This window comes from Pelobates fuscus, chromosome 6 (genome assembly GCF_036172605.1).
Source record: "Pelobates fuscus isolate aPelFus1 chromosome 6, aPelFus1.pri, whole genome shotgun sequence".
In the NCBI taxonomy this organism is placed as follows: domain Eukaryota; kingdom Metazoa; phylum Chordata; class Amphibia; order Anura; family Pelobatidae; genus Pelobates; species Pelobates fuscus.
In genome coordinates, this window is record NC_086322.1 from 307,907,491 (window position 1) to 307,921,753 (window position 14,263).

The 14,263-nt window shown below is 40.6% G+C and overlaps 1 protein-coding gene across 1 annotated transcript in view; it reads right to left on the reverse strand.

Annotated features, from left to right (window-relative positions):
* BCAS1 (brain enriched myelin associated protein 1) overlaps positions 1 to 14,263 on the reverse strand; it is an 89,906-nt gene that overhangs the window by 58,001 nt on the left and 17,642 nt on the right. Inside the window, exon 4 of the mRNA XM_063459701.1 lies at positions 13,348 to 13,832. Within this exon, the coding sequence (XP_063315771.1) occupies positions 13,348 to 13,832 (485 nt within the window). The remainder of the gene's footprint in view (positions 1 to 13,347; positions 13,833 to 14,263) is intronic.

Genomic DNA, 14,263 nt, shown 5'->3' on the forward strand with positions numbered 1-14,263 from the left:
CAGTGTCTCCACCCTCTGCATGGAGACAGTGAACTTTCCTCATAGAGATCCATTGATTCAATGTATCTCTATGAGAAGATGCTGATTGGCCAGGGCTGTTGTGCTGCGCCTACACAATAGCCTCCCAATGCTTTCCTATGGGAACGTGTTGGATTGGCTGAGATCCTCAGGATTGAAGATCTCAGCCATGGAGGAGGAGCCAGACACGACCAGCCGCAGCGAGACCAGCAAACGACAAAAGGTGAGTAGAATCATCATCTTTTTACGTCACAGAGAGGGGGGGCGGTCACCAAAACAGCCACAGTTTCAGTAGTGTCCCCAAAATGCACGTATGTATCAAACGATGGCTGCAGCAGATCTGGACACGTTTTAGCAAATCTATACTGTTTGCATATATTTAGCAGTTCAATTTTAAAATCACTTGATTTGTACATTTCATGAATAAATTCCTTTAGTGAATAACTGCACTCTTGTATTAGGGTCCAAGTGAATTAGAAATTTAAGGCCAGAGCAGACGATCTGTAAGCACAGCTGATGTGGAGGATTTTTCCAGTTTGGCTACTCTGACCTGACATCTGAAATTGAATTATCTATGTGCATTCAGAAGTCCGTGTTTAGGACAATTCTGATGGACCTTGCGGTGATCAGAGAACATGCTTAATGTTTATAGAGCTTCGTCTTTTAACTTTTGTTCATGAAACAATTGCTCAACATGTTTTGAAAACACTGTAGCATGATGTTCAGCTGTGGAAAAGAGGATTAAAAAAAATATCCATTAGGGTTTGTTTTTAGAATTTTTATTGCACTTAAGGAGAACCTACCACCTGCTCCGTTTATAACTAGAGGCCATAAATTCTGTAAACAATTCTAACTTCCTTCCTAGGAAAGACTTGTTCTAAAACACCGTCTTCATCACCTTTTCTGGAAAAAATGAATTAATTTTTATGAAGGTCTCCAGTTTCAATCATCTGATATAAATAAAATCCCAAAGATGGAAGTCGGCCGTCGTTCCGCTTTTCTAGATGATAAACCATGTCCAGGTTTATACATCATTTAGCCAGTTACATTGTTATAACAACAGATAAGAACACACAGGATTAGATAGGATTTAAAAGCCCTTCTCTATAATCACTTTCCCCATATGAACACAAGAAAATGGTCTACATAATTCACCATTAGACATAAAAACAGAAACAAACATTGTGCTGGCAGACAAGAAACAGTAAGCCAATCGTGAACTCCCAATCAAATGTTCATTACATGTTCTCTGTTACACATCTCGAGCATTCTTCAATTCCTTTACTGTGTTAGCCTTATACACATTCTGAGCATTCTTCAATTCCTTTACTGCGTTAGCCTTATACACATCCTGAGCATTCTTCAATTCCATTACTGTGTTAGCCTTATACACATCCTGAGCATTCTTCAATTCCTTTACTGTGTTAGCATTATACACATCCTGAGCATTCTTCAAATCCTTTACTATGTTAGCCTTATACACATCCCGAGCATTCTTCAATTCCTTTACTGTGTTATCCTTATACACATCCTGAGCATTCCTTAATTCCTTTACTGTGTTAGCCTTATACACATCCTGAGCATACCTTAATTCCTTTACTGTGTTAGCCTTATATACATCCTGAGCATTCTTCAATTCCTTTACTGTTAGCTTTATACACATCCTGAGCATTCTTCAATTCCTTTACTGTGTTACCCTTATACACATCCTGAGCATTGTTCAATTCCTTTACTGTGTTAGCCTTATACACATCCTGAGCATTCCTTAATTCCTTTACTGTGTTAGCCTTATACACATCCTGAGCATTCTTCAATTCCTTTACTGTGTTAGCCTTATATACATCCTGAGCATTCTTCAATTCCTTTACTGTGTTAGCCCTACACACATCCTGGGCATTCTTCAATTCCTTTACTGTGTTAGCCTTATACACATTCTGAGCATTCTTCAATTCCTTTACTGCGTTAGCCTTATACACATCCTGAGCATTCTTCAATTCCATTACTGTGTTAGCCTTATACACATCCTGAGCATTCTTCAATTCCTTTACTGTGTTAGCATTATACACATCCTGAGCATTCTTCAAATCCTTTACTATGTTAGCCTTATACACATCCCGAGCATTCTTCAATTCCTTTACTGTGTTATCCTTATACACATCCTGAGCATTCCTTAATTCCTTTACTGTGTTAGCCTTATACACATCCTGAGCATACCTTAATTCCTTTACTGTGTTAGCCTTATATACATCCTGAGCATTCTTCAATTCCTTTACTGTTAGCTTTATACACATCCTGAGCATTCTTCAATTCCTTTACTGTGTTACCCTTATACACATCCTGAGCATTGTTCAATTCCTTTACTGTGTTAGCCTTATACACATCCTGAGCATTCCTTAATTCCTTTACTGTGTTAGCCTTATACACATCCTGAGCATTCTTCAATTCCTTTACTGTGTTAGCCTTATATACATCCTGAGCATTCTTCAATTCCTTTACTGTGTTAGCCCTACACACATCCTGGGCATTCTTCAATTCCTTTACTGTGTTAGCCTTATACACATCCCGAGCATTCTTCAATTAATTTACTGCGTTAGCCTTATACACATCCTGAGCATTCTTCAATTCCTTTACTGTGTTAGCCTTATACACATCCTGAGCATTCTTCAATTCCTTTACTGCATTAGCCTTATACACATCCCGAGCATTCTTCAATTCCTTTACTGTGTTAGTCTTATACACATCCGGAGCATTCTTCAATTCCTATACTGTGTTAGCCTTATACACATCCTGAGCATTCTTCAATTCCTTTACTGTGTTAGCCTTATACACATCCTGAGCATTCTTCAATTCCTTTACTGCATTAGCCTTATACACATCCCGAGCATTCTTCAATTCCTATACTGTTTTAGCCTTATACACATCCTGAGCATTCTTCAATTCCTTTACTGTGTTGGTCTTATACACATCCCAAGCATTCTTCAATTCCATTACTGTGTTAGTCTTATACACATCCCGAGCATTCTTCAATTCCTTTACTGTGTTAGCCTTATACACAATCTGAGCATTCTTCAATTCCTTTACTGCGTTAGCCTTATACACATCCTGAGCATTCCTCAATTCCTTTACTGTGTTAGCCTTATGGGTCCTGAGGTAAAGTACAGGGGATGCCATCTTGGTGATGGGATAAGAGCAAGGGATGCCAGGCATCCACGTGCAGAGTAAGTGCAGGGGATGCAATCAGGGTGCCTGAGCAAGTTGCTGGTGTCAGAGCGACTGAGGGCAGAGAGATCGTACGGAGGCCAGGGGCAGACAGATGGCACAGAGAGGCTGTGTAGCCAAAGCTTGACTGGGTTCTCTCCAGAACTCTTCCACCCGAACAAGCTCTTCTCCCAGACACGCATCATCCCCTCTGCCTGTTCCTCAGCAGCTCTGCTTACAGTGATTGAGATTGCCTTTACAAAGGCACTTGCGGCTCTCAGGCCCAGCTCTTTTGATAAATCTCAGAGCTAGAGGGATCAGGCAGCCAGCCAACATAGCATTCTTCATTTTTAGTCAGGACTGGCCCATATGCTCACAACCAGAGGCGGCTCTCTAAATCGCCTGAGGGCAGACTGAACTGTTGGGACCCAACACAGGAGGGGACATGGCGGCTTGCACTTTATGCCGCCGGGTGCGAGGCCCCTCTGCTCGGTCAGCCCTGGGGGAGAGCGAGACTTCAGTCTGCAGCTCCGCCGGGTGTGAGCTGCAGACAGAAGTGTCTCATGATCTCCAGCCAATCAGAGCGTTGCTACGGGTTACCACGGCAACACTGACTGTAGATAGCGTTTTACCATGTGGTCTGCAACTCTGCACCTGGCAGAGCTGCAGACCGGAGAGCTCACCGGACCACCAGGGACAGGGACAGGGAGCCCACTGGACCACCAGGTAAATTTCAACCCCCTCCCCCTGTCACCTCCTCTCAATCTGTCACCCCCCTCTCACCGTCACTCCTTCTCACACTATGTTACCCCCTCTTACACTATGTCACCCCCTCACACTATGTTACCCCCTCTCACACTAAGTCACCCCCTCTTACACTATGTCACCCCCTCACACTATGTTACCCCCTCTCACACTAAGTCACCCCCTCTTACACTATGTCACCCCCTCTCACACTATGTTACCCCCTCTCACACTAAGTCACCCCCTCTTACACTATGTCACCCCCTCACACTATGTCCTCACCCCGTCACCGTTTTTTTATATCTTATTTGGGCACAAAGGGGGAGCGAGGGGGTTAGCAAAATATACACACTATTCCAAGCAATTTTATTAAAAATGGAGAATAAAGTTGGAGGAGTTCTTCGCCCATTGTGTGTTGATGCAGAAAGGGTTTTTTGGGGTGGAGTGAGGTGGGTATCAGTCATACTATGCTTTGCTTTCGAGCACATTATATTTCCTTTCAGCATGTATTACGAGGGATACAATGAACAACATAACAAGATGTACATAGATGACATTTTTTGTATGTTAATGTCCTATAAAGATTTAACAAGGCCATGGAGCCCATCACTGGCTTTTTGTTAACATGTAAATAAAGTCCTAAGACCTCAATGGCTGCTTTTAGTGAGAGGTGGATTTGCTTATCAAGCCCACAGAGAACATTCTAGATGAATTTGTGGTTACATTGTCACATAGAGCCATAGGAATTCAAATAACCGACCCATGAAGTGTACTTAAAGGGACAGTGAAGCGGTATACATTCCATGGAAATTAAGGCAGATCTCAAGTGAATCATCTACAAAAAGGAGAATGTTTGAAACAATTACGGACGTTTTTCTGTGAGATGTAAGCAGTTAGTTGATTTAACAAATGGAGGCATACTGCCACAGATTGTATTGAAGATGGTTGACCTTTAATCGAAATTCACATCATGTTTTCCGCAAAGGCACAGCAGGGCATTTGATTTAAATTTCTTCATATGATTCGTAGTACTCTGTTTGTTAGCATACATGCAAGAGATCAGAGGGGTCTCTGATTGAGCTAACCAATGACGTAGTGGGGGTGGGGTCGGGAATGACATTACCCAGGTAATTATTCAAATCATTATAAAAATGGATTGACTACTTACAATAGAGGGAAGGCGGGCGGGGGAAGGTGAAGACAGTGCTGGCACCATAACCACTACAGCTAGTTCAGGCACAGCCATGGCAAACATTACATTGGATGAAAAGAAATGGAAACATTGTATTCCCTGTATGCGCTCTCTGTGCTGACTGGCATGTGCAAAGGATGGCGCTTAGAATAACTATTTACAGAAACCCAGATGGAGGCACCCAGTTACAGGATAAAGAGCTGGGAATTTCTACATTTAATATTTATTTATTTTTAAGTTATCTTTACATTTATTAGATATATTTTACAGAGTCAATATTATTTTACAGTCACTAATAGAGCGACAAGGTATTTATGGGCCCAGATTTATCTTGGATGTTATTACAAATTTGGTCAGAAAAAGGCAAGATCTGGGGTCCTCTGGACACACGAAGAGCAGGGCCGGACTGGGGATACAAAGCAGCCCTGGATAAAAAAAATGTATGCCAGCCCCATAAGTCACTGCACCATATATTGTCGTGTGTAACATGTAAGGCTATGTCTTGCCATGACACAGACAGACAGACACACACCATACAGACACACACCATGACACAGACAGACAGACACACCATGACACACAGACAAACTCACACTGACACACATTACTCCTACCTGCCAGGGGGTCGTGCAGTGCAGGAGGCTGCTGGGGCAGGGGCACCTGTACTGGTGGCCGCTGGGGGAAGTCTGCTGGTGGCCGCTGGGGGAGCTGCGCTGGCTCTCCCGCCCTCGCGCGCTGCTGAATGAGACCGGTGCCGGAATATGATGTCATATTCCGTCCGCGGTCTCATTCAGCTGCACACTGGGGGAGCAGAGCCTGCGCAGCTCCCCCAGCGGCCGCCAGCAGACTTCCCCCAGCGGCCGCCAGCAGACTTCCCCCAGCGGCCGCCAGCAGACCCAGGTGTCTGCCCGGCCCCAGGTGCCGACGGCCCACCGGGAAATTTCCCGGTATCCCGGTGGGCCAGCCCGGCCCTGACGAAGAGTCATCCTTCAGCACTCAGGAGAGGAAAAACCTCCTATGGAGGAAACCTCTGGGGACCCATGGCTTGAAGGACTGCCCTTCCCTCTGGGCATTAAGAGGTAAATATAGAGAATGTATTAGATATAGGGCTTGCTCTTTTCATGAGCTATTTCAATTGATAAACAAACAGAGACAGCTAGAGGACATTGAGGAAAAAAAGACAGAAATGAAAACAGACAGACAGGAAGACAAACAGGAAGGGAAGAAAACAGACAGAGAGGTAGGAAGACAAACAGGAAGAGGGGAAAACAGGCAGACAGAGAGGTAGGAAGACAAACAGGAAGGGAAGAAAACAGACAGACAGAGAGGTAGGAAGACAAACAGGAAGAGAGGAAAACAGACAGACAGAGAGGTAGGAAGACAAACCAAAAGAGAGGAAAACAGACAGACAGAGAGGTAGGAAGACAAACAGGAAGAGGGGAAAACAGACAGACAGAGAGGTAGGAAGACAAACAAAAAGAGAGGAAAACAGACAGACAGAGAGGTAGGAAGACAAACAGGAAGAGGGGAAAACAGACAGACAGAGAGGTTGGAAGACAAACAAAAAGAGAGGAAAACAGACAGACAGAGAGGTAGGAAGACAAACAGGAAGAGGGGAAAACAGACAGACAGAGAGGTAGGAAGACAAACAAAAAGAGAGGAAAACAGACAGACAGAGAGGTAGGAAGACAAACAAAAAGAGGGGAAAACAGACAGACAAACAGATATACAAACCCTAGGCATATTTCCTCACCCTTTTCAATTCTCTCATTTCATTCTTCCTGCAGCCTCACGCGCAAAGCTTAAAATATTGTTACTCCTCTTTGAAGAAACTCTAATATTGGTTAACTTTTACACTTTAATATAGGAATGGGCAAACCCAATATTAAAATTCTGGTTAGCGGCAATCCCCAGTTATAATCTGATCCATGTTTTATTTTATTTTTAGGCGGGGTGTCTGGTCTAGGTTCTCACTACTATTTAAGAGATATCATCTAGTGTTTGCTAATCCAGTAAATGTCAGTGCTTTTAGGATGTTGTTATTGAATAAACGTGTACTTTCTAAACATTCCTGCCGCGCTCTGTACTCCTGGCTGCGTTCCATGTTTGCTAAGAGATTGGCAGTCATTGTTTAGACGGTGCGCTCTCTCCCAACTCGCAATACAGGTACAGCCAGATGGAAATCTCTAAAATACATGTCATATAATATGTTTATTAAAGCACACTGTCAATCCCCCACAACATGTTAAAACCATTTGCATGTGAGGGTTTTTATTTAAAATGTAATTGAAAGATTTAGCAAATAACATCCCGTGTACAACCAGGACATACATTGCTAACTTTGTCTAAATAACTTTGGGAGAATGTTTGGTGCAATTTTTTTAAATCTGTTTCCCCCCACACCCATCTATTGCTTCTTTTTGTGATGATTGTTATTATTAATCAATCTCCTCTTTCTACTCCAGGGGTCCATTTGTCGGGTGCACCGAAGGCTTTACCCCACAGCTCCCGCAGGATACTCAGACGCAATGCTCCAGAGATAGCACGGTTAATAAATGGACCGACCATAGAACTTTTTTTTATTAAATAAATGGCTATAGGCTCTACCCTGTGATGCCTTCATTGACAGAAAACTGTCTATTTAAGGATTGATTGAAAGATGGAGAACAGTTTTTAGAATTCTAAAAATAAAACAAAGTCTACACATGAGCAAACAAAACTTATAGCTAAAATGATCTTATTATCTTTAAAATGTAACAACATGGTGTGTGATTTGCGAGGTAAGTGTTCAAGGACTGTGCTTCCCATATGTACAGGATGGTATAACTCAATGCGGATACATAGTGGGCTTCCTGAATATACACCTCAAATCTCTCTCTCTCCTTCTCTCCATATGTTAAAAGGTTCAGCTAGATCCCAAATATTTAGGATTTCAGTTTACCTTTAATTTAGCAGTGATGAGCTAGACGTGGAATGATGCTTGTTAAACAAAGTTACGTTTAAAGGTTTTCCCCCAAGGTAATGATGTGTACAATAGGTAAACATGTACTGGTAATAGGTTTATTTAATACAAGGTCACTGTGTGCTGGGAAAACATGAAGCTACAATGTACAGATCAAAGCACATTTAATGTCGTTATAATGTGATGTAATCGTTGGCGTGATTAGACATGCAAGCTGTAATTGGAAGATTTACTGACTAATTGCAGCCAATTCAGATCATACACATCAATAACGGCGGTGTAACATTGGGATGACATAATATTATAAACATGAGAATATCCACAACACTAGCCCTAAACAGAACAATATTCTAACCCAAAGCTTAGAGTCCTTAATAATTTCTATATAATTACATCCTTAAAGGGACACTATAGTCACCAGAACAACTACAGCTTAATGAATTTGTTCTGGTGAGTTGAATCATTCCCTTCAGCCTTCAGACACTGAACTTTCCTCATAGAGAAGCATTGATTCAATTCATCTCTATGAGGAGATGCTGATTGGCCAGGGCTGTGTTTGAATCGTGCTGGCTCAGCCCTGATCTGCCTATTTGACTGTCTCAGCCAATCCTATGGAGAATCATTGTGATTGGCTCAGTACACCACTTCTGATGATGTCAGCTAAGCAGGCAGATCAGGGGCAGAGCCAGCAGCTGCTGCAAACTTCAATACAAGTAAGATTTTGGGAGGGAAGATGGGGCTAGATGGTGGTGTTAACACTATAGGATCAGGAATACAGGTTTGTGTTTCTGACCCTATAGTGATCCTTTAAGGACAATTGATCTATACATTAAGCTTACCCTCTTTTATTATTATTTTGTATATTGACATCTCAATTACAATCTGTTTGATAATTATCCACAACTTTCGTCAATAATCCACTAACAGAAAACAAATAATCTTTTTCATGATTTCCCAACCACAGTTTTAGCAATTTTGATTTGGCAAAAAAAAAGCGCAATTTTAACCCCTTAAGGACACATGACATGTGTGACATGTCATGATTTCCTTTTATTCCAGAAGTTTGGTCCTTGAGGGGTTAAAAGCTTCCAGGTTTACGTGATGAGAGACACAATGAATACAGATTTATCGACATGCTATTGGAGCATTTTCATACTCAAAAGAACTTGATAAATTATTGGCAACAAATTAACAAAATGGCCCAAAATGTATTTAACCCCTTAAGGACACATGACATGTGTGACCTGTCATGATTCCCTTTTATTCCAGAAGTTTGGTCCTTTAGGGGTTAAACTTTCCGCTCAGAGAAACGCTTTCCAAGGTCACATTTAAAGTGAAGATGCATTTCAATATTGATTATCAGACTGACTGTCGATAGACTTCAATCCGTGATCTAAATTGCAAACTCACAATTGTTTTGCCATCAGCCTCACAATCTCAGCGTATTTATCTCTAAATTGTGTGTCTGACGGCAATCAGAAAAGCTAAATCTGGTTTTCCATCATTCATTTAGTTTCAGAGTTCCTGCAGGTAGCTGCTAAAGGCTTCTGCCCCTTCTTGCAGTATCCAGCTGTTCATTGGCAGGCTATAAGTATACACCTGTCAGTGTTTTTGTTTCACACACCTTGTTTGGGTTTTTTAATATTATCACTGTTTTGCATATTGCAAGTCACTTTTATATATTAGAGGTGTCTGTATATGTTTTAAGCGCACTAGCACTTTCTTTCTTCCTATTTTACTGTATACCATTTTACCAGGGTATTTTGTTGGTGCTGCTGTCTATACCCAGTTTTCATTATAGAGGTGTTTTGCGCCGATTTATCTATCTTGTATACTAAATCTGGTTATTGATGACAATTTTTAGCGTTGGCTGCATTGCCTGTAAAACATAACGCATTTATAGAAAACCAACAAGCAATATGACCCGAGCTCAGAAACCGTTATTAAAGGAACACTATAGTCACCTAAATGACTTTAGCTAAATAAAGCAGTTTTAGTGTATAGATCATTCCCCTGCAATTTCACTGCTCAATTCACTGTCATTTAGGAGTTAAATCACTTTGTTTCTGTTTATGCAGCCCTAGCCACACCTCCCCTGGCTATGATTGACAGAGCCTGCATGAAAAAAAAATTGGTTTCACTTTCAAACAGATGTAATTTACCTTAAATAATTGTATCTCAATCTCTAAATTGAACTTTAATCACATACAGGAGGCTCTTGCAGGGTCTAGCAAGCTATTAACATAGCAGGAGATAAGAAAATCTTAATTAAACAGAACTTGCAATAAAGAAAGCCTAAATAGGGCTCTCTTTACAGGAAGTGTTCATGGAAGGCTGTGCAAGTCACATGCAGGGAGGTGTGACAAGGGTTCATAAACAAAGGGATTTAACTCCTAAATGGCAGAGGATTGAGCAGTGAGGCTGCAGGGGCATGTTCTATACACCAAAACTGCTTCATTAAGCTAAAGTTGTTCAGGTGACTATAGTGTCTCTTTAAATGGAAACAAGCACTATTGAGATCAGGGCCCAATGTTTGTTACTGTAGGGAAAATTTCTACATTGTACATTGAATCAGAATATTTAAAAAAGCAAAAATGGGGCAACTTTGGGTAAAACTGTTTGAAAATGTGTAGTATAAGGCACATGTGTGGACAGAGTTTTCAGTAAATTAAATGTTTTACTTGTTCTGCACCGATTTTATTCAATATACAATGAATGGTGACTTCTTGACTCCGTCATATAGAAAAGAAAAGCTGGTCTGGAAAACGTCCCACATTTTGTAAATCCGTTTAAAAGGAGTGAGGTAAAGGGTTAAGAATTTATTAAGCCTGTACTGAATTCCTGATTGCTGATAAATACAAAGTGTAAGATGATCTGTTACAATTTGGGCTCTGTTCAAATTATCACAAGAATTCTGCTTTAGTAAAATGAACCAAGTCTTTTGTTGGCTATTGTGCCCTCTTACAAAGCTCAGTGTTTACCCCAATTGTTTTCCGAGTGAAATGACATTGTTTGATTAGAAAATACAAAGCGTGAATTCATGGTGTGATAAAGTAATATTGCCAAACAACAGACAAGATACATTTCTTTTTATTCCTCAACATTTTCATTGAAACATTTCGTATGAGCAAAATATCCTGCATAAAAATAATTTAACCGCTTAAAATCAAAAGTACAGAACCTGCCAATACTACAAAATACAGAATGTTTCTTCTTGTTTCAGTTTAGACAATCAATAAACCTTGTTTAAAATATGGTGCCAACATTCTTTTTAAATTGTACTGTTTACTGTAACAACTCAAGGGTTTAATCATTTATTAGTGACCCAAGACACTCACCCCCACACTACTTTATCTTACCCTTAATGGTATTCACGGCATGAAATGTATGTGGTGTGTGTGTGTATGAATTATGGAAATGTGTGCCATGTTTGAATGAATATGTATAAGATTGTGAATGTATGTTTGTAAATATTTATAAGTGTTTAAATACAAAGATGGTAATTTTTGGGATGGACAATATCTTAAATTCTTGTTTGTTGAATTTTTCCGCACACACAAAAATAGCTTTGCTACTATAAGCTACAGTGGTCTATATTATAGTCACTTTTTAAAGGAAACCCCTAGCATGTTGCTGGAGTGTTTGTCCTCTTTTTTACCGGCCATTTTACAACATGTGCAGATTTCTATAGAAATTTCCACCTTTATAAATGAACCTGGTTACACGCCGTGGCTGTCAGACACCCGGTCCGGTTACTTCCTGATTTGTTTAGCTCAGTGAAGATGAACCCAAGAGACAGCAATTGCCCAGAGCACCTGCCTTGTAAAGACTTCTCATTGGGCTGCATTGGGAAGTCTGTGATTGGAAAGCCACAGAAAGTCTGGGCGGGGTTAGAAGAGGAGGGCTTGCAGTAGCTGCATTAGGAAGTCTGTGATTGGACAGCCACAAAAAGTCTGGACGGGGGAGAATGAGCTTGCAAAAGCTGCTGACAAGTGATCTGCAGCTTCTACAATCAGTTTATGATACACCCAAATGAAAAAAAACAAAATTAAATGCATGTTTTCAAAGGGGGTATATCTAGTAAATATTTTTGTTTGTATTTGGGCTTTGGAGTGTCCCTTTTAACTCCAGAACATGCCGGTGTCTTGGCATTTTGTCTTTTCCATTGTAAATTGTGATATTATTAATATTATTGGTATTTATATAGCTGTGAGACAATAAAATAGTCTTTGAACTTTTTGGACACCACTGAGGAGCACAGAGAAAGGCCGGATTCATCGAGGATGGCAAGAAGTTTATTTTGATCCGGTTTGAGGAGTAGATGTGTTTCTGCACATTTATAGATGTAAAACATATGCAGATTAAATATAAAACACATGTCCTTGAAGGGAACCTATCGTCCCAAAAACAATTTGTTTATTTTCTGGACTAATGTTCCCGGCCATTACACCGAGGTCTGTCCACCCCCTTGCACCAAGGCAGCTTCCTATTTCATCAGCAACCACCAACGGACATCTTCCATTTTCTCATCCAATGTTTCTCAGAGAATCATTGTGGAGGAGAACCGCACTCGCAGCAAGCACCGCGCTCCATCAAACGTTATAAACATTGACTGATGAGCACCAGTGGTGTATGTAGCCCTAAAATGTAAACATAGCCGTATCTACGAATTGGCAATGTATTGCAGGACTAAATCTACATGGCCACGCACCCAGACCACGTCATTGAGATTGAGTGATCTGGGTGGCTATAGTGTCCTCTAAAAACGTTGCAGAATTATTAACTACACAATCCAACCCCGATAACCTTAGGAAGCTGTATATCTATTAGTTAAGCAAATATTTTAGGTTTTCTGCTTTTTTTCCATCTGGTGTCTGGATGGAAGCCTGTATTTGTAATGGTTAACAACTGATTAGGCAATTATTACAGCACAATCTGCAATCTGGGGAAATAGCTAGTTTGGAGAATGTTGGCTAAAAAAATTAGATATTCTACAGACAGTTCCGGACAATGCACGGTTTAGTGAATTATCCTGATATTCACACTGTATTTACTAAACCAGGAATTGTTAGGAATTTAATATAGAAATGCTGAAAGAAAAAAAATATTACTAAGACAAAATTGAAAAAAACAATTGTAATTCTTGCTCTCTATGCAACACTTGGATTTATCAGCAATACATCATGCAATCAATATGCTCGGTGATAATATAATATTCAGCACTGTCACCTACCTGAATAGGTTGGTCATAGTTCGGGGGTGCACTTTGTAATCCCATGTTGTTATTCACTGTAATACCCGTTTCCTCATTCTGGACAGGTACCTCAATCTGTACTTTCTTTTCCGGTTTAAATAATCTTTCGAATATACTGATTTCTTTGGGTTTGGGCTCAGATATTGACACAGAAGCTCCTCCTGTAGAAGAAGGTGCTTGGCTTTGGATGCCAATGGAGTTGGTTTGCACAACAACCGGGTTAACATTTGAAGCTTGTATTATGAGTGGGTCTCCCAATGTCACTTGGGGCTTCTCTACCCCAACACCTGGTCCATTGGGCTGGAATGTGGTGCGTCCCGTGGAAGGCCGTGAAATGGTCATGCTTAGCTTCGATTGAGCAGGTGGTTGGCTGGAAGTGTTTCCATTAGAAATAGGGCTGAAAACAATGGTCTTCTGGGAAGAAGTAATAATGTTATCCTGTTGCACAGGTTGTTTCAGATCAACTGTAATAAATAAATACAACATTAATAAGATGTGCCTACCCCAACCCCAGTAGGTGAATGATAAAGAGCTGCTTTTATAGTAAAGGGAGTATTGCTCGCAACATGAATCATTTCGTTACCAATGTCACCACATGTATTTCAATCACAATATAATGGAGTTTGCCTAAATTCTAGATGAATGGGTTTAACAATTACACATTATTTTCTACAATAACTAGATGGGAATGTAGGCATTCAAAGCTGGGTGTTCTGGTCTATAGCAGTGCGAGAAACACTGTCCAATTACGATTTCAGGGTTATTTACCAACGTTAGAATTGCCTGAAACTTAAAGAGAATCTTCAAACTTACAGCCAAAATAATCAAACTGCAGCATGCGTGACTTGGAGAATTTCTGGAGTTCAGCTATTTTGACATGCATTTTGAAAATCAC